Source organism: Rhinoderma darwinii, chromosome 2, assembly GCF_050947455.1.
Source record: "Rhinoderma darwinii isolate aRhiDar2 chromosome 2, aRhiDar2.hap1, whole genome shotgun sequence".
NCBI classification, from domain to species: Eukaryota; Metazoa; Chordata; class Amphibia; order Anura; family Rhinodermatidae; genus Rhinoderma; species Rhinoderma darwinii.
Window position 1 is genome coordinate 199,502,800 of NC_134688.1, and position 26,722 is coordinate 199,529,521.

A 26,722-nucleotide genomic window follows, 5' to 3' on the forward strand; every position below is an offset into this window, starting at 1 on the left:
GACATGGCCTCCGCAAACCATTCCTGCTAAATTTGAGCTCCAAAAGCCAAATGGCGCTCTTTTCCTTCTAAGCCCAGCCGTGTGTCCAAACAGCAATTTACACATGTGGGGTATTGTTTTACTCTGGAGAAATTGCTTTATAAATGTTGCAGTGCTTTTTCTCCTTTAGTGCTTGTGGAAATGAGAAAAAATTAGCTAAACCTAAATTTTCTTTGAAAGAATGTAGATTTTCATTTTCACGGCCTACTTCCAATTATTTTTGCAATTAACCTGTGAGATCAAAATGCTCACTATACCCCTAAATAATTTCCTTGAGGGGTGTAGTTTCCCAAAATGGGGTCCCAGTGGGATTTACACTGTTTTGACCCCGCAAGAGCCCTTCAAACCTGGCATGGTGCCTAAAATATGTTCTAATAAAAAGGAGGCCCAAAATCCTTTAGGTGCTCCATTGCTTCTGAGGCCTGTGCTTCAGTACATTACACTAGGGCCAAATGTGAGATATTTCCTAAAACTGCAGAACCTGGGCAATAAATATTTAGTTGCATTTCTTTGGTGAAACTTTGTGTTACAAAAAAAAAATGGATTAAAAATGAATTTCTGCCAAAAAAAATAAAAAAAAATTACATTTGTAAATGTCACCTTTACTTTGCTTTGCTTTAATTTCTGTGAAACTTCTAAAGGGTTAAGAACGTTCTAAATGCTGTTTTGAATACTTTGAGGGGTGAAGTTTTTAAAATGGGGTGACTTATTGGGGGTTTCTAATATATAAGGCCCTAAAAGCCACTTCACAATGGATGTGGTCCCTGAAAAAATAGCCTTTTGAAATTGTCTTGAAAATGTGAGAAATTGCTGCTTAAAGAGGCTCTGTCACCAGATTTTGCAACCCCCATCTGCTATTGCAGCAGATAGGCGCTGCAATGTAGATTACAGTAACGTTTTTATTTTTAAAAAACGAGCATTTTTGGCCAAGTTATGACCATTTTTGTAGTTATGCAAATGAGGCTTGCAAAAGTCCAAGTGGGTGTGTTTAAAAGTAAAAGTCCAAGTGGGCGTGTATTATGTGCGTACATCGGGGCGTTTTTAATACTTTTACTAGCTGGGCGTTGTGTATAGAAGTATCATCCACTTCTCTTCAGAACGCCCAGCTTCTGGCAGTGCAGACACAGCCGTGTTCTCGAGAGATCACGCTGTGACGTCACTCACAGGTCCTGCATCGTGTCGGACACATCGGCACCAGAGGCTTCAGTTGATTCTGCAGCAGCATCGGCGTTAGCAGGTAAGTCGATGTAGCTACTTACCTGCAAACGCTGATGCTGCTGCAGAATCAACTGTAGCCTCTGGTGCCGATGTGTCCTCGCTCGTCTGACACGATGCAGGACCTGTGAGTGACGTCACAGCGTGATCTGCCAGAAGCTGGGCGTTCTGAAGAGAAGTGGATGATACTTCTCATCAGAGCGCCCAGCTAGTAAAAGTATTAAAAACGCCCCGATGTACGCACAGAATACACGCCCACTTGGACTTTTAAACACACCCACTTGGACTTTTGCAAGCCTCATTTGCATAACTACAAAAATGGTCATAACTTGGCCAAAAATGCTCGTTTTTTAAAAATAAAAACGTTACTGTAATTTACATTGCAGCGCCTATCTGCTGCAATAGCAGATAGGGGTTGCAAAATCCGGTGACAGAGCCTCTTTAAAGAGGCTCTGTTCACAGATTATAAGTGCTCTATCTCCTACATAATCTGATTGGCGCTGTAATGTAGATAACAGCAGTGGTTTTTATTTTGAAAAACGATCATGTTTGAGCAAGTTATGAGCTAGTTTAGATTTATGCTAATGAGTTTCTCAATGGACAACTGGGCGTGTTTTTACTTTTTACCAACTGGGTGTTGTACAGAGGAGTGTATGAGGCTGACCAATCAGTGACTAATCAGCTTCATACACTTCTCATTGTTCCAGCCCAGCACGATCCACAGCACAGTGTGATTGTGCAGTGAAAGAAGTAAACACGCCCAGTTGTTACAAACACAAAACACGCCCAGTTGGAAATAAGAGAAAACACGCCCAGTTGTCCATTAGAAAGGCTCATTTGCATAAATATAAAATTGCTCATAACTTAGCCAAAAATGATAGTTTAAAAAAAAAAAAAAAAACAACTTTACTGTTATCTACATTGCAGCGCCGATCACATGCAATAGGAGATAGGGATTTGATAATCTTGTGACAGAGCCTCTTTAAGTTCTAAGCCTTGTAACATCCTAGAAAAATAAAAGGATGTTCAAAAAACGATGCCAATCTAAAGTAGACATGTGGGGGATGTTAATTAGCAACAATTTTGTGTGGTACAACTGCCTATCATACAAGCAGATACATTTAAATTTAGAAAAATGCTAATTTTTGCAATTTTTCACAAAATTTTGGTGTTTTTCATACTTAAATACTAAATGTACTGAGCAAATTTTGCCAGTAACATAAAGTCCAATGTGTCACGAGAAGACAATCTCAGACTCACTTGGATAGGTAAAAGCATTCCGAATTATTACCACATAAAGTGAAACATGTCAGATTTGAAAAATGAGGCTCTGTCAAGGAAGGTCAAAAGCAGCCAAAGCGGGAAGGGGTTAAAAATGCTGGAAATAGATCACTCAGTGTAATGAATCTATATAATATAGGAGTTTCACTTTTTGAATTGAATTACTGAAATAAATTAACTTTTTGATGATATTCTAATTCATTGAGAAGGACTAGTATAATTTTAACACCTTTAGAACTAGTAATAAACCTTAAAATAGTGCCTTTTATAACAGCTACTTATCACACTGACAAATGCATGGGTAAAAGTAAATTGTATGTAAACTCAATTTCCTTGAAATATATAAATGTACACAATCGATTTTCGATGATATCAGATCCTTCAGGATGGGGCAGTGCAGTGTCCTCGCATGAGAAGAAACAGAAAACCTAGGAAAATGTCCAACTAGGATTCAATTTTACCAGTGTTATCCAGTATGGACAGGCACATTTCCCAGGGGACAAGCTGTTAGAAACTTTACACTCATAGGTTTGTGAATCATTAAGGGGGTATTCCGACCATTTATGTCTATGGTTGGAATACCGCTTGAATGCTTTATCAGTCACTGGTCAACGATGTGTCTCCCAAGTAAAGCAGAGCTTGGCCCGGTGGATGGAGCACTGCAGCCCCTTAATTTTAGGGATTGGTGCGTATTGTTCATTATCAAACATTTATGGCATGTCCGACAGCTATCCCTTTAAGGGCGGCTTCACACGCAGTGATTTTAGGAAAAACTGTTTTGGTTTTTTTCCAAGCCTTTTTTCTGGCTAAAAACACTGCGGCTGGGTGTCAGATGGATTTCAATCGGGGAATATAAAATGCACGGCAAACATCGCATTTTATTAGGTGCTGTCTTTTTTCTTTTGTCACATTTATTCGGGTCGGTGGCGTTCTTACAAAATTGCAGCAAGTCTGGTTTTGCCTTTTTTCCAGCATTCTGGCATCATGCACACGACCGTGACCGTAATTACGACCCGTAATTACGGGCACGGCCGGCCACGGGCAGCCGGCCGTTTTTATGGGCCGTGCTCCCATTATAAAGTATAGTAGCACGGCCCGTAAAATGAAAAAATAGGACATGTTCTATATTTTTCAACGGCACGGGCATCTTCTCATAAGCAAACGGGAAGGTACCCGTCGCCAATAGAAGTCTATGGGCCCGTAAATGAGGCCTTAGTGGTGTTTTTTCCCCATAGACACTAAGGGTAAGTTCACACGTAGCGTAAATACGGCGTATTTTCCGCAACGGATTTCGTTGCAGAAAACCGCAGCCTGATACAGGAGCAGCAGAGTGAATGAGATTTGAACAAATCTCATCCACACGCTGCATAAATGATGAGCGGAAAAACGCTCATAAATTAACGTGCGGTGCAATTTTTTCATCCGCAGCATGTCAATTGTTCTCGTGTAATTGCTGCTTTTTTGTTGTGGGTTTTCCCCATTGAAGTAAAAAGGGGATGTAAAATGCTCAAGCACAACAAATAGCAGATGTGCACTTTTCCACAGTGGACATTCCGGCCGAAAACTTGGTGCGGTTTTTCGGCCACAATTCTTTGTGGTGTCCAGGGTGGATATCCTGTGTGTAGCGCCCTGTGTGAACATAGCCTAATAGGTTTTATTTGCCTCTTCAAAAAAAACATGTGTTAAAAGGGAAACCTTACGGAACAGAGATAAAAACGTAAACCATTTGCATTGGAAGCATTACCATTACAATCAATGGTAATGCAAATGGAAGCTATGGTTTCCGTTTGCCTTTCCGTTCATGGGTTCCTCCGACGGAAAGGTCTAGCGGAACCCATGAACGGAAGTGTCTGTTCACATCTGTGTCTGTTCAGGGTCCCGTTCTGACGGAAACCTCCGAAGGAAAGGCAGAACGGGACCCCAACGCAAATGTGAACGAAGCCGAACGCTAATGTGAACAGGCCATAAATAAGATACTAAAAGCACAATACTTTCTGCAACAGTTTCAGAAACTTATCACTACTCAAACTAATTGAAACAAACTGTCACCGCACAGGGAGGAGAATCTTTCGTCTTCCTGTTTAGCATTCTTCTAACACTGAAGTCAGCATCATTCCAGCATTAGATATTTAACAATTTGGGACAAAAGCCAAAAACATAAATGTCGGTTCACCATTGGTAAAATTATTTTATATAGAAACTAAAAACATAATAACCTCGAAGGTCTGCCGGGAATTGAAATCCCGCACCTTTGCCCTGCAAATCAGCAAAATGCAATGTGACCTCTACATAGTCTGGAGCCGCTTTCTGGAAAACAGTCTTGGCCGTGTTCACACTGAGTTTTTTTGCAGGTAGAAAATTCTTCCTGTAAAAATCAGCTCCGGTTTTGCACCACAGGCGGTTTTTGCTAAGTTTTTGTCGTGGATGTTGCCGCGTTCTTTTACCTCTTTCTTCAACAGGTAAAGGAAAAAAACGCGAGCGGTTTTTGCCATAAAACGCGTAAAAAAAAATGTCAAAAATCCCTGCGATTGTTCGCTGCCTTTTTTTCCGTCTACCATTGATTTCAATGGGGTATTTGAGGCAGAAAATGCCTCAAGATAGGGAATGTCACTTCTTTTCACCGCGAGCGTTTTTTTCCGCTCGCGGGACAAAAACACCTCCACCTCCTATTGAAATCAATTTCAGACGTTTTTTGCTGCTGTTTTTGCCATGGTTTCTGTGGCAAAAAAACTCTGTATGAACAGGTCCTTTGTCTGAAGTTATCAGAGCCAACCCCCAGGTTCAGCACCCACAGCAAACCACTCATTTCACCGCGGGAAGCAACGGCGGGCGTAGTGTAATAAAGGGGCATTCAGATGAATGGCCATCGATGTAATACAAGGAAGGCTCTCCATTGTGGCTTATAGAGGGGGGTTCTTCGAGGGACCTCTTTCTAGAAGTCCTAATAGGGAATATGGACAGGGGTTGTTTTAAGACAACCCCTTTAAGCTTGCCATACCTTATAGATAGCCGTCGAAAGCTATTCCTCCCAACTCCACCATAAAAAATGCATGTCCCATCAAGGATGCATGTTTATTTCAATACAAGAGGATTAGGTCTAGGCAATTACTCAGATTAATTGATTACCGTAATCGCAACAATTTAGATTTTTTAAAATTGTAAAATCTAATTAAGCCCCCCAATGGCAGTTTTCTCCTCTGCCACCGCCGCCAATTACTTAGGGCCCTTTTACAATGGCCAATTATCGGGCAAACGAGCGTTCAGAAAACATTCGTTCCCGATAATTGCCCAGGGCAAACGCTCGTTCATTGGCTGATTGTATTGTTTACAAATATTGTCCTTGTCAGCAGCACATCTCCCTGCGTAAACCGGGAAACGCACTGGCGACATGATATAAATGTATGGGGACGAGTGATCAGAGTAACGAGCGCTCGTCCTCATACATTGCTGATAATAGCTCCTTGTGAAAGGAGCAAACGAGCGTCGATCAATGAGTTGTCTCGTTGATCTGAGATTGCCGGGACATGTAAGGGGACCTTTACTTACAAAGGTGACTATCGGTGCCCAAGGGTAAGGCTGGATTCAAACGAGCATGTTACGTCCGTAATGGACGGAACGTATTTCGGCCGCAAATCCCGGACCAAACACACTGCAGGGAGCCGGGCTCCTAGCATCATAGTTATGTACGACGCTAGGAGTCCCTGCCTCGCTGCCGAACAACTGTCCCGTACTGTAATCATGTTTTCAGTACGGGCAGTAGTTCCACGGAGAGGCAGGGACTCCTAGAGTCGTACATAACTATGATGCTAGGAGCCCGGCTCCCTGCACTGTGTTCGGTCCGGGACTTGCGGCTGAAATACGTTCCGTCCATTACGGACATAACATGCTCGTGTGAATCCAGGCTAAGGCTACATTCACACAACAGTGACACACGGCCGTTTTCACAACAATGAAGTTCTATGGGTGTATTCACACGGCCGTTTTTTTAACGGACCGCGAATACCAGCCATCAAAAAATAGGACATGTCCTATTTTTGTTCGTTTTCACGGCCAGACGGCTCCCGTAGTAGTCAATAGATCAGTTTTTACTGGCCGTCTTTCAGGAATCAACCCTTGTAACAGCCGGTAAAGAAATTTATCCTGGCCGAGGACTCCTCTGCACACAGCACTACTCTGAGCGCTGAGCCCGGGGAAGCCCTTGACAGCACTGTCCATGTATGAACAGTGAAGTCAGGGTTTTCAACTATGGTGTCCCCGGCAAGAGAAACGCAAGATCTCTGGCCGGGGACTCCTGTCCTGGGAAAGCCCTTGACGTCACTGTCCATATTTGGACAGTAGCGTCAGGGCTTCCCTCTGACCCCCCCCCCCTCCCATGTAGATAGCACCCCCACCCAAATATGGACAAAGACGCCATGTGCTGCATCTATGAGCGGAATCCCCAGCCAGAGGGATTTCATTCCTACAGGGAGGTGCTATCTACATGGGCACTTTGGCACTATGTGGGCTCTGGCACTTTGTGGGTACTATGTCAGTTTATATGTGGGCACTGTGGCACTATGTGGGCACTTTATATATGGAAACTATGGCACTATCTAGAGTGGGCACTGGTACTATCTAGAGTGGGCACTGTGGCACCATCTACAGTGGGCACTGTGGTACTATGTGGGCACAGGCATTATGTGGGCACTATGGCACTACATGGTCACTGTGGTGTTTTCAGGGGGTTGGGACGAAAAAAACCTGACAAACGAAATCCATCTTTTTTTTTTTCTTTAACAGCCATGAAAAACGGATGCCAAACAGCCATTAAAAACAGACGGACGGACTGAAAAAGGAAGACAATTTGGAAACACACTGATGCAAAACGGCCATGAAAAACTGACAGTTGATCAGTTTTTAATGGCCATTTTTTTCAATGTAATGTGAATTCAGCCTTATACATCACAGCTAATGAGCGGCGCTGTGTGAAATATAATAGTACCGCCCATTGGTTCCAGCTTCTCTGCGCTCTGTATACTGTGTACATATAGGAACAGTCAGTATTACTGCACCCCCGCTGCCTATACTTACACTCGGGTGCCGACCGTCACCTCACATTCATAAATAATTGATTAGTACAAAGGGAGGAGGCGGCTGTGCGCTTCATGATGCCGCTGGATTTGAAAAAAAAAAAAAACACTCCTCAGTGGTGGCTGCCCAAAAAAGTAAGAAAAAGAGACCTCCATCTCACTTCCTCCGATGCTCTCTTCCCCATTAGGAAAGAGGTAAGGGCTCATTATATGTCTGCGGGTCAGTCACATATGTGTGCAAAATAATGTAAATGTACAGTGTGTAAATAGGTATGATATTTGACTGTATGTAATGTGTGTGAATCTAAGAAACGAGTGTTCGTGTGGGTTTGTAGGTAGTGAATGTGTGTTTATCCAGGTGAGTATATAGTGAACATGTGTGTGTGTAGTAAATGAGAATACGTGTCATTGTTTGACTGTATGTGGTGAGTGTATGTGGTAGTGAGACTGTGTATGTGCTGGTACGTCTGGGCATACCTTTCGGAAAGGAGTGTGCCTATGTGTAGTGTATGTGTTCAAGTGTGTACATAGTAAGTGTGCATATATGAATGTATGCAGTAAGTGTGCAAATATGTAGCGTGAGAGAGCATGTGTGTGCATGCATTTATGTAGCACAAAATGAACTGTTAGGCCGGGTTCACACAGGTCGGATACACTGCGTAAAACTACTCAGCGTATCTGACCTAGAACCTGCAGCACATTTTGTTCGAAAAACCACACCACATGGTGGTGCAGTTTTCCGGGCAGAATTTCTGCTGCGGAATGCAAAAAAACCTTCATACTTATCCCGGCCCTCTGATGTCTTGCAGCCCGCCCTCCTGGGATGACGTTTCATCCTATGTGACCGCTACAGCCTGTGATTGGCTGCAGCAGTCACATAGAATGAAACGTCATCCTTGGAGGCCGAGATGGACGCAGGAGCAGAGAGTTCTGGGTAAGTATGAGATTTTTTATTTTCTGAGTTTTGATTTCTTTTACCTCCCCATTGAATTCAATAGGGAAAACCCACAACATAAAAGCAGTGATTCCGCCACATAAATCGACACTGTGCATTTTTTTTTTTTTAGAATGCACTTTTTTGTTCCGGTTGATGAGAGACATTGGAGTTTATCTACCAAAACAAACAAAAAAAACATGCTAAAAACGTGTCAAAAGCGCCCCATGTGAACCCAGTCTATGTCCTAATATGGACAGCGGCTGTCCCCTCACGTGTAGATGTAATATAGTAGACGCAGCATTTATTACAGGCAGAATGACCATAAGATGTGTACAATCAATACAACTATATACAGAGAAACCCATAAAGTAACTGTACAATAAAGAACGCAAAGAGCAGGCCTCGGCAGTACGCACAGCGACCCTCACAGTAACACGAATGGGAGAACACTTGAGTCAGCAGATCTCAGCAGAGACCTCTGATAATAATTCGATCCCCCTCAGGCACTGCGGCTGTGCGTTTCCACGTCTATAGATGTCAATGTACAACGCGCATGTATACACAGCACATACCTCTATAGATGTCAATGTACAACGCGCATGTATACACAGCACATACGTCTATAGATGTCAATGTACAACGCGCATGTATACACAGCACATACCTCTATAGATGTCAATGTACAACGCACATGTATACATAGCACATACCACTATAGATATCAATGTACAACGCGCATGTATACACAGCACATACCTCTATAGATGTCAATGTACAACGCACATGTATACATAGCACATACCACTATAGATATCAATGTACAACGTGCATGTATACACAGCACATACCTATATAGATGTCAATGTACAACGCACGTGTATACACAGCACATACGTCTATAGATGTCAATGTACAACGCACATGTATACACAGCACATACCTCTATAGATGTTAATGTACAACGCACATGTATACACAGCACATACCTCTATAGATGTCAATGTACAACACACATGTATACACAGCACATACCTCTATAGATGTCAATGTACAACGCACATGTATACACAGCACATACCTCTATAGATGTCAATGTACAACGCGCATGTATACACAGCACATACGTCTAAAGATGTCAATGTACAACGCACATGTATACACAGCACATACCTATATAGATGTCAATGTACAACGCGCATGTATACACAGCACATACCTCTATAGATGTCAATGTACAACGCACATGTATACACAGCACATACGTCTATAGATGTCAATGTACAACCACATGTATACACAGCACATACGTCTATAGATGTCAATGTACAACGCGCATGTATACACAGCACATACCTCTATAGATGTCAATGTACAACGCGCATGTATACACAGCACATACCTCTATAGATGTCAATGTACAACGCGCATGTATACACAGCACATACTTCTATAGATGTCAATGTACAACGCGCATGTATACACAGCACATACCTCTATAGATGTCAATGTACAACGAACATGTATACACAGCACATACCTCTATAGATGTCAATGTACAATGCGCATGTATACACAACACATACGTCTATAGATGTCAATGTACAACGCGCATGTATACACAGCACATACCTCTATAGATGTCAATGTACAACGTGCATGTATACACAGCACATACGTCTATAGATGTATACACAGCACATACCTCTATAGATGTCAATGTACAACGCGCATGTATACACAGCACATACGTCTATAGATGTCAATGTACAACGCGCATGTATACACAGAACATACGTCTATAGATGTCAATGTACAACGCGCATGTATACACAGCACATACCTCTATAGATGTCAATGTACAACGCGCATGTATACACAGCACATACCTCTATAGATGTCAATGTACAACGCGCATGTATACACAGAACATACGTCTATAGATGTCAATGTACAACGCGCATGTATACACAGCACATACCTCTATAGATGTCAATGTACAACGCGCATGTATACACAGCACATACCTCTATAGATGTCAATGTACAACGCGCATGTATACACAGCACATACCTCTATAGATGTCAATGTACAACGCACATGTATACACAGCACATACGTCTATAGATGTCAATGTACAACGCGCATGTATACACAGCACATACCTCTATAGATGTCAATGTACAACACACATGTATACACAGCACATACCTCTATAGATGTCAATGTACAACGCGCATGTATACACAGCACATACCTCTATAGATGTCAATGTACAACGTGCATGTATACACAGCACATACGTCTATAGATGTATACACAGCACATACCTCTATAGATGTCAATGTACAACGCGCAAGTATACACAGAACATACGTCTATAGATGTCAATGTACAACGCGCATGTATACACAGCACATACCTCTATAGATGTCAATGTACAACGTGCATGTATACACAGCACATACCTCTATAGATGTCAATGTACAACGCGCATGTATACACAGCACATACGTCTATAGATGTCAATGTACAACGCACATGTATACACAGCACATACCTATATAGATGTCAATGTACAACGCACATGTATACACAGCACATACGTCTATAGATGTCAATGTACAACCACATGTATACACAACACATACGTCTATAGATGTCAAAGTACAACGCGCATGTATACACAGCACATACGTCTATAGATGTCAATGTACAACGCGCATGTATACACAGCACATACCTCTATAGATGTCAATGTACAACGCGCATGTATACACAGCACATACCTCTATAGATGTCAATGTACAACGCGCATGTATACACAGCACATACTTCTATAGATGTCAATGTACAACGCGCATGTATACACAGCACATACCTCTATAGATGTCAATGTACAACGCACATGTATACACAGCACATACCTCTATAGATGTCAATGTACAATGCGCATGTATACACAACACATACGTCTATAGATGTCAATGTAGAACGCGCATGTATACACAGCACATACCTCTATAGATGTCAATGTACAACGCGCATGTATACACAGCACATACCTCTATAGATGTCAATGTACAACGTGCATGTATACACAGCACATACGTCTATAGATGTATACACAGCACATACCTCTATAGATGTCAATGTACAACGCGCATGTATACACAGCACATACCTCTATAGATGTCAATGTACAACGCGCATGTATACACAGCACATACCTCTATAGATGTCAATGTACAACGCGCATGTATACACAGCACATACGTCTATAGATGTCAATGTACAACGCGCATGTATACACAGAACATACGTCTATAGATGTCAATGTACAACGCGCATGTATACACAGCACATACCTCTATAGATGTCAATGTACAACGCGCATGTATACACAGCACATACCTCTATAGATGTCAATGTACAACGCACATGTATACACAGCACATCCCTCTATAGATGTGAATGTACAACGCGCATGTATACACAGCACATACGTCTATAGATGTCAATGTACAACGCGCATGTATACACAGCACATACCTCTATAGATGTCAATGTACAACGCGCATGTATACACAGCACATACCTCTACAGATGTCAATGTACAACGCACATGTATACACAGCACATACCTCTATAGATGTCAATGTACAACGCGCATGTATACACAGAACATACGTCTATAGATGTCAATGTACAACGTGCATGTATACACAGCACATACGTCTATAGATGTATACACAGCACATACCTCTATAGATGTCAATGTACAACGCGCATGTATACACAGCACATACCTCTATAGATGTCAATGTACAACGCGCATGTATACACAGCACATACCTCTATAGATGTCAATGTACAACGCGCATGTATACACAGCACATACCTCTATAGATGTCAATGTACAACGCGCATGTATACACAGCACATACGTCTATAGATGTCAATGTACAACGCGCATGTATACACAGCACATACCTCTATAGATGTCAATGTACAACGCGCATGTATACACAGCACATACCTCTACAGATGTCAATGTACAACGCACATGTATACACAGCACATACCTCTATAGATGTCAATGTACAACGCGCATGTATACACAGCACATACCTCTATAGATGTCAATGTACAACGTGCATGTATACACAGAACATACGTCTATAGATGTATACACAGCACATACGTCTATAGATGTCAATGTACAACGCGCATGTATACACAGAACATACGTCTATAGATGTCAATGTACAACGCGCATGTATACACAGCACATACGTCTATAGATGTATACACAGCACATACCTCTATAGATGTCAATGTACAACGCGCATGTATACACAGCACATACCTCTATAGATGTCAATGTACACCGCGCATGTATACACAGCACATACGTCTATAGATGTCAATGTACAACGCACATGTATACACAGCACATACGTCTATAGATGTCAATGTACAACGCGCATGTATACACAGCACATACCTCTATAGATGTCAATGTACAACGCGCATGTATACTCAGCACATACGTCTATAGATGTCAATGTATACACAGCACATACGTCTATAGATGTCAATGTACAACGCGCATGTATACACAGCACATACGTCTATAGATGTCAATGTACAACGCACATGTATACACAGCACATACGTCTATAGATGTCAATGTACAACGCGCATGTATACACAGCACATACCTCTATAGATGTCAATGTACAACGCGCATGTATACACAGCACATACGTCTATAGATGTCAATGTATACACAGCACATACGTCTATAGATGTCAATGTACAACGCGCATGTATACACAGCACATACCTCTATAGACGTCAATGTACAACGCGCATGTATACACAGCACATACCTCTATAGATGTCAATGTACAACGCACATGTATACACAGCACATACCTCTATAGATGTCAATGTATACACAGCACATACGTCTATAGATGTCAATGTATACACAGCACATACGTCTATAGATGTCAATGTACAACACGCATGTATACACAGCACATACCTCTATAGACGTCAATGTACAACGCGCATGTATACACAGCACATACCTCTATAGATGTCAATGTATACACAGCACATACGTCTATAGATGTCAATGTACAACGCGCATGTATACACAGCACATACCTCTATTTATGTCAATGTACAACGCGCATGTATACACAGAACATACCTCTATAGATGTCAATGTACAACGCACATGTATACACAGCACATACCTCTATAGAGGTCAATGTACAACGCACATGTATACACAGCACATACGTCTATAGATGTCAATGTACAACGCGCATGTATACACAGCACATACCTCTATAGATGTCAATGTACAACGCGCATGTATACACAGAACATACGTCTATAGATGTCAATGTACAACGCGCATGTATACACAGCACATACCTCTATAGATGTCAATGTACAACGCGCATGTATACACAGCACATACCTCTATAGATGTCAATGTACAACGCGCATGTATACACACCACATACCTCTATAGATGTCAATGTACAACGCACATGTATACACAGCACATACATCTATAGATGTCAATGTACAACGCGCATGTATACACAGCACATACCTCTATAGATGTCAATGTACAACGCGCATGTATACACAGCACATACGTCTATAGATGTCAATGTACAACGCGCATGTATACACAGCACATACCTCTATAGACGTCAATGTACAACGCGCATGTATACACAGCACATACCTCTATAGATGTCAATGTATACACAGCACATACGTCTATAGATGTCAATGTACAACGCGCATGTATACACAGCACATACCTCTATTTATGTCAATGTACAACGCGCATGTATACACAGAACATACCTCTATAGATGTCAATGTACAACGCACATGTATACACAGCACATACCTCTATAGAGGTCAATGTACAACGCACATGTATACACAGCACATACGTCTATAGATGTCAATGTACAACGCGCATGTATACACAGCACATACCTCTATAGATGTCAATGTACAACGCGCATGTATACACAGAACATACGTCTATAGATGTCAATGTACAACGCGCATGTATACACAGAACATACGTCTATAGATGTCAATGTACAACGCGCATGTATACACAGCACATACCTCTATAGATGTCAATGTACAAAGCGCATGTATACACAGCACATACCTCTATAGATGTCAATGTACAACGCGCATGTATACACACCACATACCTCTATAGATGTCAATGTACAACGCACATGTATACACAGCACATACATCTATAGATGTCAATGTACAACGCGCATGTATACACAGCACATACGTCTATAGATGTCAATGTACAACGCACATGTATACACAGCACATACGTCTATAGATGTCAATGTATACACAGCACATACGTCTATAGATGTCAATGTACAACGCGCATGTATACACAGCACATACGTCTATAGATGTCAATGTACAACGCGCATGTATACTCAGCACATACGTCTATAGATGTCAATGTACAACGCGCATGTATACACAGCACATACCTCTATAGAGGTCAATGTACAACGCACATGTATACACAGCACATACGTCTATAGATGTCAATGTACAACGCGCATGTATACACAGCACATACCTCTATAGATGTCAATGTACAACGCGCATGTATACACAGAACATACGTCTATAGATGTCAATGTACAACGCGCATGTATACACAGCACATACCTCTATAGATGTCAATGTACAACGCGCATGTATACACAGCACATACCTCTATAGATGTCAATGTACAACGCGCATGTATACACACCATACCTCTATAGATGTCAATGTACAACGCACATGTATACACAGCACATACATCTATAGATGTCAATGTACAACGCGCATGTATACACAGCACATACGTCTATAGATGTCAATGTACAACGCACATGTATACACAGCACATACCTCTATAGAGGTCAATGTACAACGCACATGTATACACAGCACATACGTCTATAGATGTCAATGTACAACGCGCATGTATACACAGCACATACCTCTATAGATGTCAATGTACAACGCGCATGTATACACAGAACATACGTCTATAGATGTCAATGTACAACGCGCATGTATACACAGCACATACCTCTATAGATGTCAATGTACAAAGCGCATGTATACACAGCACATACCTCTATAGATGTCAATGTACAACGCGCATGTATACACACCACATACCTCTATAGATGTCAATGTACAACGCACATGTATACACAGCACATACATCTATAGATGTCAATGTACAACGCGCATGTATACACAGCACATACGTCTATAGATGTCAATGTACAACGCACATGTATACACAGCACATACGTCTATAGATGTCAATGTACAACGCGCATGTATACTCAGCACATACGTCTATAGATGTCAATGTACAACGCGCATGTATACACAGCACATACCTCTATAGAGGTCAATGTACAACGCACATGTATACACAGCACATACGTCTATAGATGTCAATGTACAACGCGCATGTATACACAGCACATACCTCTATAGATGTCAATGTACAACGCGCATGTATACACAGAACATACGTCTATAAATGTCAATGTACAACGCGCATGTATACACAGCACATACCTCTATAGATGTCAATGTACAACGCACATGTATACACAGCACATACATCTATAGATGTCAATGTACAACGCGCATGTATACACAGCACATACCTCTATAGATGTCAATGTACAACGCACATGTATACACAGCACATACGTCTATAGATGTCAATGTACAACGCGCATGTATACTCAGCACATACGTCTATAGATGTCAATGTACAACGCGCATGTATACACAGCACATACCTCTATAGAGGTCAATGTACAACGCACATGTATACACAGAACATACGTCTATAGATGTCAATGTACAACGCGCATGTATACACAGCACATACCTCTATAGATGTCAATGTACAACGCGCATGTATACACAGAACATACGTCTATAGATGTCAATGTACAACGCGCATGTATACACAGCACATACCTCTATAGATGTCAATGTACAACGCGCATGTATACACAGCACATACCTCTATAGATGTCAATGTACAACGCGCATGTATACACACCATACCTCTATAGATGTCAATGTACAACGCACATGTATACACAGCACATACATCTATAGATGTCAATGTACAACGCGCATGTATACACAGCACATACGTCTATAGATGTCAATGTACAACGCACATGTATACACAGCACATACGTCTATAGATGTCAATGTACAACGCGCATGTATACACAGCACATACCTCTATAGATGTCAATGTACAACGCGCATGTATACTCAGCACATACGTCTATAGATGACAATGTACAACGCGCATGTATACACAGCACATACAGTCCATACAACCGCAATCCCGGAGATATCTTCAGGGAAGGAGGGGGACACACACATTTCAATTGAGAAATTCCAGAGTAACCCTTTAACTTATATCCTTAATCTACAGATTTGCCACTTGAGCAGACACAGAAAAAACAGCAAATACAGCATTTTAACTAGAATGTAAAAGGAAGCCGTCCACATTGAGGCCAGCTTTATCAATGTATAACATTTCCCTTGTGCCAGGCATAGTATCTCAATGGCGAGTAACGCAGCACCGGGGCCATGGAATAGAATCCAAACCCATTACACTATTAGAAATTAAATGTAGCCACTGGGTGACATCTAATACAACCATTATTACCGCTACCCAGCTTTCCTAGACTCCTGAGAAGAGAAGTGTTTACTGCAATGCATACAGCAGCCATATAGTTGTCACCCACTGACAGATGAGAACCATCAGAGACCAAACAGGTGATTTTAAGGAATATAGCGATCTTTCCATAGAAGCCTAAAAACTAGTTATACAAATATTCTCCATCCCAGCAATGCACCACGAACATCAGGAGCAGGTTTATTGGGTGCTCCTACAATGACCAGCCTAGAAGATACAATGACGTACATGTTGCCTATACTAATACGTCATACACTTCTATATATAGGTCTGTATGTATAGTGAGTTAGATTTTCTATTTGCCATTTTCCATTGGAGTGTACAGAACCCAGATCTGTGTGTACAAGGAAAGGCTCTTGTTACGAAGACATCTATAAAGCGGAGGTGGCTCATATACAGAATGACTACGGACATGAGGCACAGGATCACACGTATATCGGGGTACACAGGGAGCTGCTGAGACGGGATGTACGGGGGGTTACTACCTGGTTGTGCTGTGGCTGCCCCGGGCCTCCTCTCTGTCACTGTCACGTGTTACATAAAGGGCGTGACTTCAGTGACATGTGACCTTCTACCCAGCCATTGGAAGCACCCACGTGGTAAGCTATGAAGCGCTGCTGTGCCCATCTTTAGTGTGGGCAATGGTTTATATCTAACCTAATAACGGTATATTTCGTATTAGAGGCATCTATAAGGGTATATTATCATGCATGCAGCCCCTTTCTATGGCTTGCAGCAGTGCACATAGGACATGGAGCTCTTCTGGTTTACATAGTACACCCGTATCACCTAACTACGGAAAGGCACAGCGTACGGCGACCCCCTTGATGTCATTTCCGGTGGACCGCAAGGTTCTGTGGGTAATTTTAATGATGGCTGTTGTTGGTGGTAAATCAGGTGCAGTGGGGCAGGAGTACGATTATTTCTTGCACCCGGAGCTGCTCTCCAGGGATTTCCTGCTGCTGTCACTAAGGCAGGTGAGAGCGATATTGTGTTGTATGTACTCTGGGCCTGTCATTGTACAGAGGCAAGCTAGGATACTGTGCAGGATACAACCATTCTGTGCTCTGCCCTAATGTATGGGGAACCTTTACAACTAGTGGGGTTGTATATGATGTACAGTAAGCCATGACATGTCACCTCTCCTGACCCAGGAAATAACAATTCTGGTGCATCTTCTCTTAGTTGTGCCGTTCCTCTGTTATTCCTGCAAGAAATGTATGAATCAATTGACAACTGGGTGTCACCATTCCCCTTATCAAAGGGGTGTGTCCCTACACAGTCACACGTTGTCAGCACTGATTGGACAGTCAGACTGTAAACTGACACACCCCCAACTGGTAACACCCAGGTGTCAATTTATATATACATTTCTTTGAGGAATAACAGAGGAACTGCACAATGTAGAAAACTAAGAAAAGATGCTCCAGAATTGTAATTTCATGGGAAATAAAATTATTTATTAAAACAGACATGTTAGGATCCAGTTATTCAACAGCACAGAAAATAAGACCCTACCAATTTGCCTTTCCTGTTGAAAAAATGAACACGTTTAACAATGAGGAAAACCCCATTAAAAACCTATGGATGTGTTTAAAAAGGGAAACAATAGTCAGTCCAGTAAGGCTATGTTCACATCTGCGTTGGGAGCTCCGTCACAGATTCGGTCAAAGTTGCCCGTGCTGTGCTATTTTGTCCAGTAAAATGGCGGACACCTGACGGAATCCATTTAGGTTAATGGGCTCCATGGTGTCCGTCATGTAACAGATCCAGAGCTTCCGGTATTTCCGATGCTCTGGTCCTATGACGGAGCAGAGCAATGAAAATACCGAGCACACATGTGAATTAGTCCTAACCTGCTATTTGAAAGTGAACTCCACTTTTTGATTATATTCTAATCTAACATTTTAATAACAGATGTTTATTCCTTTTTTTTTTTTTTACTTTTTTCAGTTCATTTTGACTCTGTGCTTTCTGTATTTGTCTGTTAACCATCAACATGCAAATAAGCTGCTGCCACAGATGTCTAAAAAATGTAATTAACACCTTAATGTCACTATGCGATCAAAGTAACCCCAAATAAAAGCGCATAATAAGAATAACGTCCATCAACTGTACCTTCCTGTTTTTTTCCAGGCAGTAATAGTACATTTATTCTCTATAGGAGTAAAAATATGAAACATTTTATGCAGATATATTACAAAGATACTATATAACTAATGGTAAGCAAAGGGGCAGCTTTAATGTAATGTAATTCAGCATATTTTTGTTGGCATTTACCAATATCGGTTTGGCATATATACTATATTTTTGTTTCAGAAAAATATTGCAGTTAAAGATGCTATAAACGATAAAGAGAAGTTAACAGAGATTTTCGTCCAGCATGCTATGCCCCTTCCCCAAAGGCAATTACCCAAGAGCCGATGGGGTAAACTGATGGAAGGTAAGAGGGGAGTAAAGAAACTTGCGGAACCACACAAGAAGAGGTAAGATCCCTGATACTCTAAGCACTGTCGGGGTGTAGAAACTAGTGTAAAGGAAAACGGTGCCGTTACCCGTCAATCAGAATATTGCTTTTATTTTTCCAATAATTTTGATTGTTGTTTTAGGCAACTATTTCAGTATGTTGCAAAATACAGATTTTTTTTTGGGGTTTTACAAAACACATATCTTAAAAAATTCACCACTATTTAATCATCATTAACTCCCTCAAAAATAGTGTTGGGTTTATTATCTGTGATACCGAATTGCATACACACAAAGTGGCTCATGTGCAGAAAATAGCGGGGTTGTGAGGGCCAAGCAGCGCCTGTATTGTAAAATAACTGCTCAAATTATATTGGTTGCCATTGGCAACTCCTCTTTTTTTTATTTTCACGGTTAGTGTATTAATGGGGATCTTTAAGAATTCTTAAATAGGTTATTGAAGAGAGCGAAGTATTAGATCGGTCTCTGAACACGCATCCCGGGGACTACAGCTATAGGCACTTCTCTCTTTGTTTACTTACAGAACATCCATGGAACATCGCGTATCCTTGAACATACGGCATCTAAATACTAATATTGTCCCTGAAAGCTTCGCTTTGATATGCCCTCAATGTTTGATCAGGGGGCATCTGACTGCCGTGATTCCTGCCGATCGCTGTATAAAGTTGTTGTGATGCCGTGGCACTTTGGCACACATTTACTAAGACTGCCGTTTGAATCATCACTCTCAGAAAAAAGATAGTTGGAGTAATTTGAGCCAAATGTATGAAAATGTGCACATTTCTTAATCAATTTGGCAAATTGTGGACTATTTAAATGTCAGAAAATGAAATCTACGTCAGCTGGGAGCAAGTGCCAATTTGTGCCAAACCTTGTACTATTTTCTGGCTTTCTTAATAAATCTGTCTAAAACTGTAGGAGCATGCCCACTCCCTGAAAATCACAACCACTTTTCTTTACACGGTTTAAATGTTAAGAAAAGTTGCAAATCTTTGTTCAAATATGGAGTGTACCACGATTTTGGGACCCCTTTTAAGACACAGTTTATGCCAAAAACTGGGGTAAGCTGATTAATAAATGTGAGAATTTGTCTCTTGTTTGCTCCCCCTGGCTTTTTTTTTTTTTTTTTAAAGATTGCATGGTCGACCGTTGACTATAATTGGCGGACCAAGTGGAGCGGACTGTAGACAAAGTTGCATAGCACTCTTCTAGCACATCTGCCACTCTTGCAAGGATCACAGCGGTTGGATTCCTAATGATTGGACATTGTTGGCATATCCTAGTGATATGCCATCAATATCTGTCCTGACACAACCCCTGTACTGGGTGCTAAGTAAAGCAGCAATGGCATCATTGTTTGTTGAAAATGCAATGCCACTTTGAACAGCATATTGCAGGTGGGACAACCCGAAGCAGTCTACGTGACCTGTCTATACATATGCAGCAGTGTTGTTCCCGTAGGCCTAGGATTACTCTTTTATTCATTCTTCTTTGTGTGTACTTCTTATGGTTTATCCTTTGGTTTATATAGTATGTCTTTTACAGCGCTGAAAATATCAGAAAACGCCCTCTCATAGTATTTGATGGGTCCTCCACCAGCACAAGCATAAAAGTGAAAAAGACAGAAAATGGAGATGCAGCTCAGCGGCTTCATCAGTCATGCACAGAGCAAAGCATCACATCAGTAAGATCAGAAACAATTCCTATCAGTCCGGTGTTCCACCAGAATAGCTCAACTACCACAAAAGAACCCGAGGTCCCTACTGGAAACCATGAACATTCGACTACAGGACCAACAATGAAAGTAAAAGCACAGTCACCAGTCAGTGGTAGTGTTGTCAAAATAAAAAGGGCTGTTCCAAAGGAGGACGCGGAAGTGACGGTATGTAGCATATCTGGCTGCCATATACATTATATAGATCAGTAAATATAACTACAAATACTAGTATCTGGCTTTAGTGTGATACATATTTGAAGGTATTATCCATATATGGACAGTGACGTCAGGAGCGCCTCCAGTAGCTGGATGCACAGCCAGAGCGTTGCCGACACTCTTTCCGGGGATTCCGGCATCTTAAAGCCCCTAACATCACTGTCCATATATGGACAGTGATGTCAGGGGCTCCTTTAGGAGCAGATTTCCCAGCCAGAGCGGTGCCGATGCTCTGGCCGGGGATTCTCGCAGTACAAAGTCCCTAACATCGCTGTCCATATATGGACAGTGAGGTCAAGGGCTTTCCCAAGAAAGGACTACCCGGCCAGAGCACTTGCTATTCTCTGGCCAGGGACTCCATAGTTGAAAGCCCTTGAAGTAGCACTGTGCCTGAGGAGTCTCTTTTGTACGGGCCAGGATCAGTTTTTCCCGGCCGTCACAAGGTTTGATTTCTGAAAAACGGCTGTTAAAAATGTATCCGTTGGCTTGAAAACGGCTGAAAATAGAGCATGTTCTATTTTTTGACAGCCAGTATTCATGGGTTATATTATAAAGGTACAGAAGGAGTAAATATAAAACGTAGCTTTTATTAAGCTGTTAAAACGTGGAACAGACTACGCATATGGAGGGGAAGGATGCAATATACAATCCTCGTATAAGACTGACTATACTCTGAACAAAAATCTAAACCAAGAAACCAATACCCTATACCTAATTGACACATATGTTATGTATGTCAGTATATGTCTTTACAAGTAAACATGTGATGTTCCATGTTTTAACAGCTTAATAAAAGCTATGTTTTATATTTGCTCCTTCTGTACCTTTTATAATATAATCCTAACTGGAAGGAATAACTGCAACCAGTCCGTTGTTTACTAACTGGGAACTTTGCCCAGTATTCATGGGCCGTTAAAAAAACGGCTGGGTGTTTAGACCCATAGAACTTAATTGTTCTGAAACCCGCCCGTGTGAGCTCGTGTGAATAAAGCCTTACTGTAAAAATTAAGTTGTTTTATCCCTGCAAATTCTGTGTAAAGTTACCCCAGGTAGTCTCCCTTTCTGTAATCTGCTGTCCACCCCCTGTTGTCAAGAAGAATCAGTCCCTAGTTACAGACGGACTGCAGAAGGTGGCGATGTGTCTTCACTGCCTGCAAATACAAGTGTATGGAGAGGGGAGGGGCAGGAGGAGAGTGCAGAGAGAGAAAGAGACAGACACGCTGCGCATAGAAGAATACAAAAGGGGGAAGCAGAGAGAGAAATAGACATGCTGCCTATACGAGTCAATGGTGGGGGGTGAAAAAGCAGAGTGAGAAAGACACAGGCAGACGTTCTGCAGATTTCTGATAAGATTTCCATGTCACACCAGTGCTGGATTCTCAGCTACACTACTCAGTACTCATATATAATCTCCTCTCTGCTGCTTCTATATATGTAAGAGATAGACATAGAAGAGCAGTATTTTCCACCTCTATGTGTGCAGTGTATAGAAGACATGACAGCTGTTAGGCTCCGCCCACTAGCTCAGAGACAACTTAGAATTAGTGAGAGCCTGCAGAGGGGAAAATGCTATATACATGTCATATAATAACCAGAAATAGTGTTATTCCTCATGTATACACATATGACAGCTTATTCTGGAAAGTCACCTGAAAAGTTAGGTACGTTTTAACAATTATATTTGTAACATAAAAATTGTGTCATGATGAAGAATGTGAATCCTATATAGGACATGCTAGAATCATTAGTCGGTCATTACCGCAGTGCCCCTTCATGATGGCGTAAGCTACAAATTTGTATGTTACGCACACTAAGAATTTTACTTGCTCTCTTCTAGAATGATATGAGGCCTACAGAAGCAAAGAAGAAGATCCTGCATGTTACGTGGCCATGAGTTTACATAAGGAGTCTCCTTGAGTTTCAAGGCTCTCTGACTGTTGGATATCACACGATAATGATTGACATTGGAATTTACGCGCAAAGATGTACAGACATTGCCAACGCTTTTGTACCAGTGGAGGACGTGTTATTGGTGCATGAATCCGCTCAGTGTTTCTCACCTTAGACATTTCTGCCAGAACAGAAGTCTTCACCTTCACATAGATCACATCTTCTTCATACATTCAGTTACTAATTTATTGCTGAGGACTGATTGTGCTGAAGGTTAACACTGTCCTACACGTGATAGTAGTGGTTTTCTTAGAAATCTTAATAGACATGACTGTATTATTTTTATAATATTAAAATGTGTGAATTGCAGTGACATTTGTATTTCTTGCTATGCTTCTATGAGGACACTTTTCTGGATTCTGACTACACGGAGGGATTTATATGCTTCGTAAAGAGCAAATGAATTCAGTGCAGCTTCCACGGGAAGCCCTTTCTTTCCTTTTTCCTTTTTTCATAATTTTTAAAACCAGTTGGAAAACTGGTACAAAATATAAAAGCTCTTTTTTAATGCTTTTCTAAACTAACATAAAGATGGTGTTCGTAAAAATCTTACTGATATCTAGATCTGCAGATTTACTATTCAAATTAAACCAGAATTCTGGCGCACGTGATGTGCACCACGTTTGTTACATGTTTTAGACACTTTTTGTGTCTCCCTCAACAAGGGGTGTGGCTTAGATGGAAAAGGATGTGGTCTAATGGAAAGCGCGTGGCTTACCATGCACCACCTTGGTGCGAATAGTTTCCACAAAAACAACTCACATCTGCGTTGGAGGCTCCGTTAGGAGACTCTGTCGCAGATCTGGTCGAAAATAGCAGAAGAATATTTTTTTCCCAGTAAAGCAACGGACAGCCTAACGGAAACCCGACTGAACCCCTGTTAAAGTCAATAGGTTCCGTCGGGTGCTGTTTGTGTCTTTCATGCAACGGATCTGATTATTTTTTTTTTTTGTTCTATTCCTATAACTGAACAAAAGACCGCAGATGTGAACCCAGCCTAAGTGACAAAGAGGTGGCATAAAGTTGGACAAATGTGTCTAAAATTAGCAAAATGTATCCTCCAGTTTGAGCCATTGTGATAAATTTGCTACATCTAGTCTCGTTTTAAGCTGTCTAAATGTAAGTATATGTTCACAAGGCTTGTTTTCAGCTGTTTTTCGGGCCGTAAATGCCCCGAAAAACGGCTGAAAATACGGAAGCTGAACGCCTCCAAACAGCTGCCCATTGATTTCAATGGAAAAAACTGCATCTCGTTTCGACAGGGCGTTTTTTTACGCGGCCGTTTGAAAAAACGGCGCGTAAAAAAACGCCTCGTAAAAAGTAGTTCATGTCACTTCTTGAGTCGTTTTTGGAGCGGTTTTTCATTGGGTCAATAGAAAAACCGCTCCAAAAACGTCCACAAAAAACGAATAAAGCTTAAACGGCTGAAAATCAGTGGCTGTTTTGCCCTGAAAACAGCCCCTTATTTTATAGCCATTTTTTGTTTAGCGTCTGAACATACCTTAAGACTGTATTAAAGGGGTTGTCCAGGTTAAGGGCCCGATTTTTAATACGGATGACCTATCCACAGGGATAGGTCATCAGTATATGATCGGTGGGGGTCAGACACTGGAACCCACACCGATCAGCTGCGCCGGAAACTGTTCAGGGGTCGGTGCTGGAATCAGTAGGCTCCGACCACTGTATAGAGGCCGTACTGCAGCTCTGCCCCTATTCACTTGAATATGAGCAGAGCTGCAGCACATCCGCTATACAGTGGATGGAATCTTATGCTTCCGGCACCGACCCCTGCATAGCTTCCGGCAGCCGCAACAGCTGATCAGTGTGGGGTCCGATTGTCGGACCGCCACCGATCATATACTGATGACCTATTCACAGGATAGGTCATCAATGTAAAAAACAGCCACCAAACTGGACAACGCCTTTAATAAAGCTATATAAACCCAATATTCTAAGCTTGGTACCCTAGTATTAGTGATTGGTGGGCGTCCCAGGGCTCAGACCCCTACTTATCTAACATTTATCACGTATAATGTGGAAAGGTGGTAAATGTTAATGGCTTGAATACTCCTTTAAGCTCCCGATGTTTCGTGCATTTCAAATTGGTTAATAAAAGCACGTTTAAGGACGTGTCCTGGATGCCGTCTATTTGGGCCGTGTTTTATCCATGTTATTTCAGATAATTTTGACAATCGTTGGAATGTGGATAATGCTTTCAATTCATTTGAATCTGTTTAAAATAACATTCTGGTATGCTTAAAGGGGTTTTCCCATGAGATTTATTTATGACATATCCACAGGATATGTCATAAATGTCAGACAGATGCGGGTCCCACCTCTGGGACCCGCACCTATCTCTAGAACGGGGCACCCTAAACCCCGTTCTAGCTTTGTCTGTTCCCACTAACTCCCGGCCACTTACTGGTTTTATGGTCGTGAGTTACGAAAACCGCGTAGCTCGTTGAGCTACACTGTTTCCGTAACTCCCAAAGTAGTGAATGGCAGTTACGGAAGCAGCGCAGCACGCGAGCTACACTGTTTCCAGAACTACCAGTCAGTTCTTTGGGACTTATGGAAACCGTGTAGCTCAGCGAGCTACGCTGTTTTGGTAACTCGCGACCACATAACCTTTTTCATGGTCGGAATTCACCTCATTCAGCTGGAGATAGGTGTGGGTCCCAGAGGTGGGACCCGCATCTATCTGAACATTTATGACGTATCCTGTGGATATGTCATCAATATCTCTCATGGGAAAACCCCTTTAATAATAATAGCAGGATTTCAGGTTGTAAGGGATACTAGTCTTTAGTCCGCTTTAGTGCTTCCCGTACACTTCCTCAATAATTCCACCAGAGGGAGCAGTTTGAAAAAAAAAAATTCATGTGACATCTATAGTAGTTGTGTCTAAGATTTTATAGATTAATAACAGTTCTTTAAATAAATGGTTTTATTTCATAGTTACAAAAAGGTTCAAAAAA

At 41.6% G+C, this 26,722-nt stretch overlaps 2 protein-coding genes across 2 annotated transcripts in view; one reads left to right on the forward strand and one right to left on the reverse strand.

The window, feature by feature from the left end:
• The window catches only part of TGFBRAP1 (transforming growth factor beta receptor associated protein 1), a 62,036-nt gene extending 44,123 nt beyond the window's left edge, over positions 1-17,913 (reverse strand). The window contains exon 1 of the mRNA XM_075852708.1: positions 17,860-17,913. The gene's annotated coding sequence lies outside the window, so the exon portion shown is untranslated. The remainder of the gene's footprint in view (positions 1-17,859) is intronic.
• A 265-nt stretch (positions 17,914-18,178) lies between these two features.
• Positions 18,179-24,053, forward strand: C2H2orf49 (chromosome 2 C2orf49 homolog). Its single transcript, XM_075852709.1, has 4 exons — positions 18,179-18,351; positions 19,694-19,860; positions 21,407-21,743; positions 23,632-24,053. The coding sequence occupies exons 1-4, from the start codon at positions 18,202-18,204 to the stop codon at positions 23,686-23,688; spliced, it is 711 nt and encodes a 236-aa protein (XP_075708824.1). The 5' UTR covers positions 18,179-18,201; the 3' UTR covers positions 23,689-24,053.
• The last annotated feature ends 2,669 nt before the right edge of the window (positions 24,054-26,722 follow it).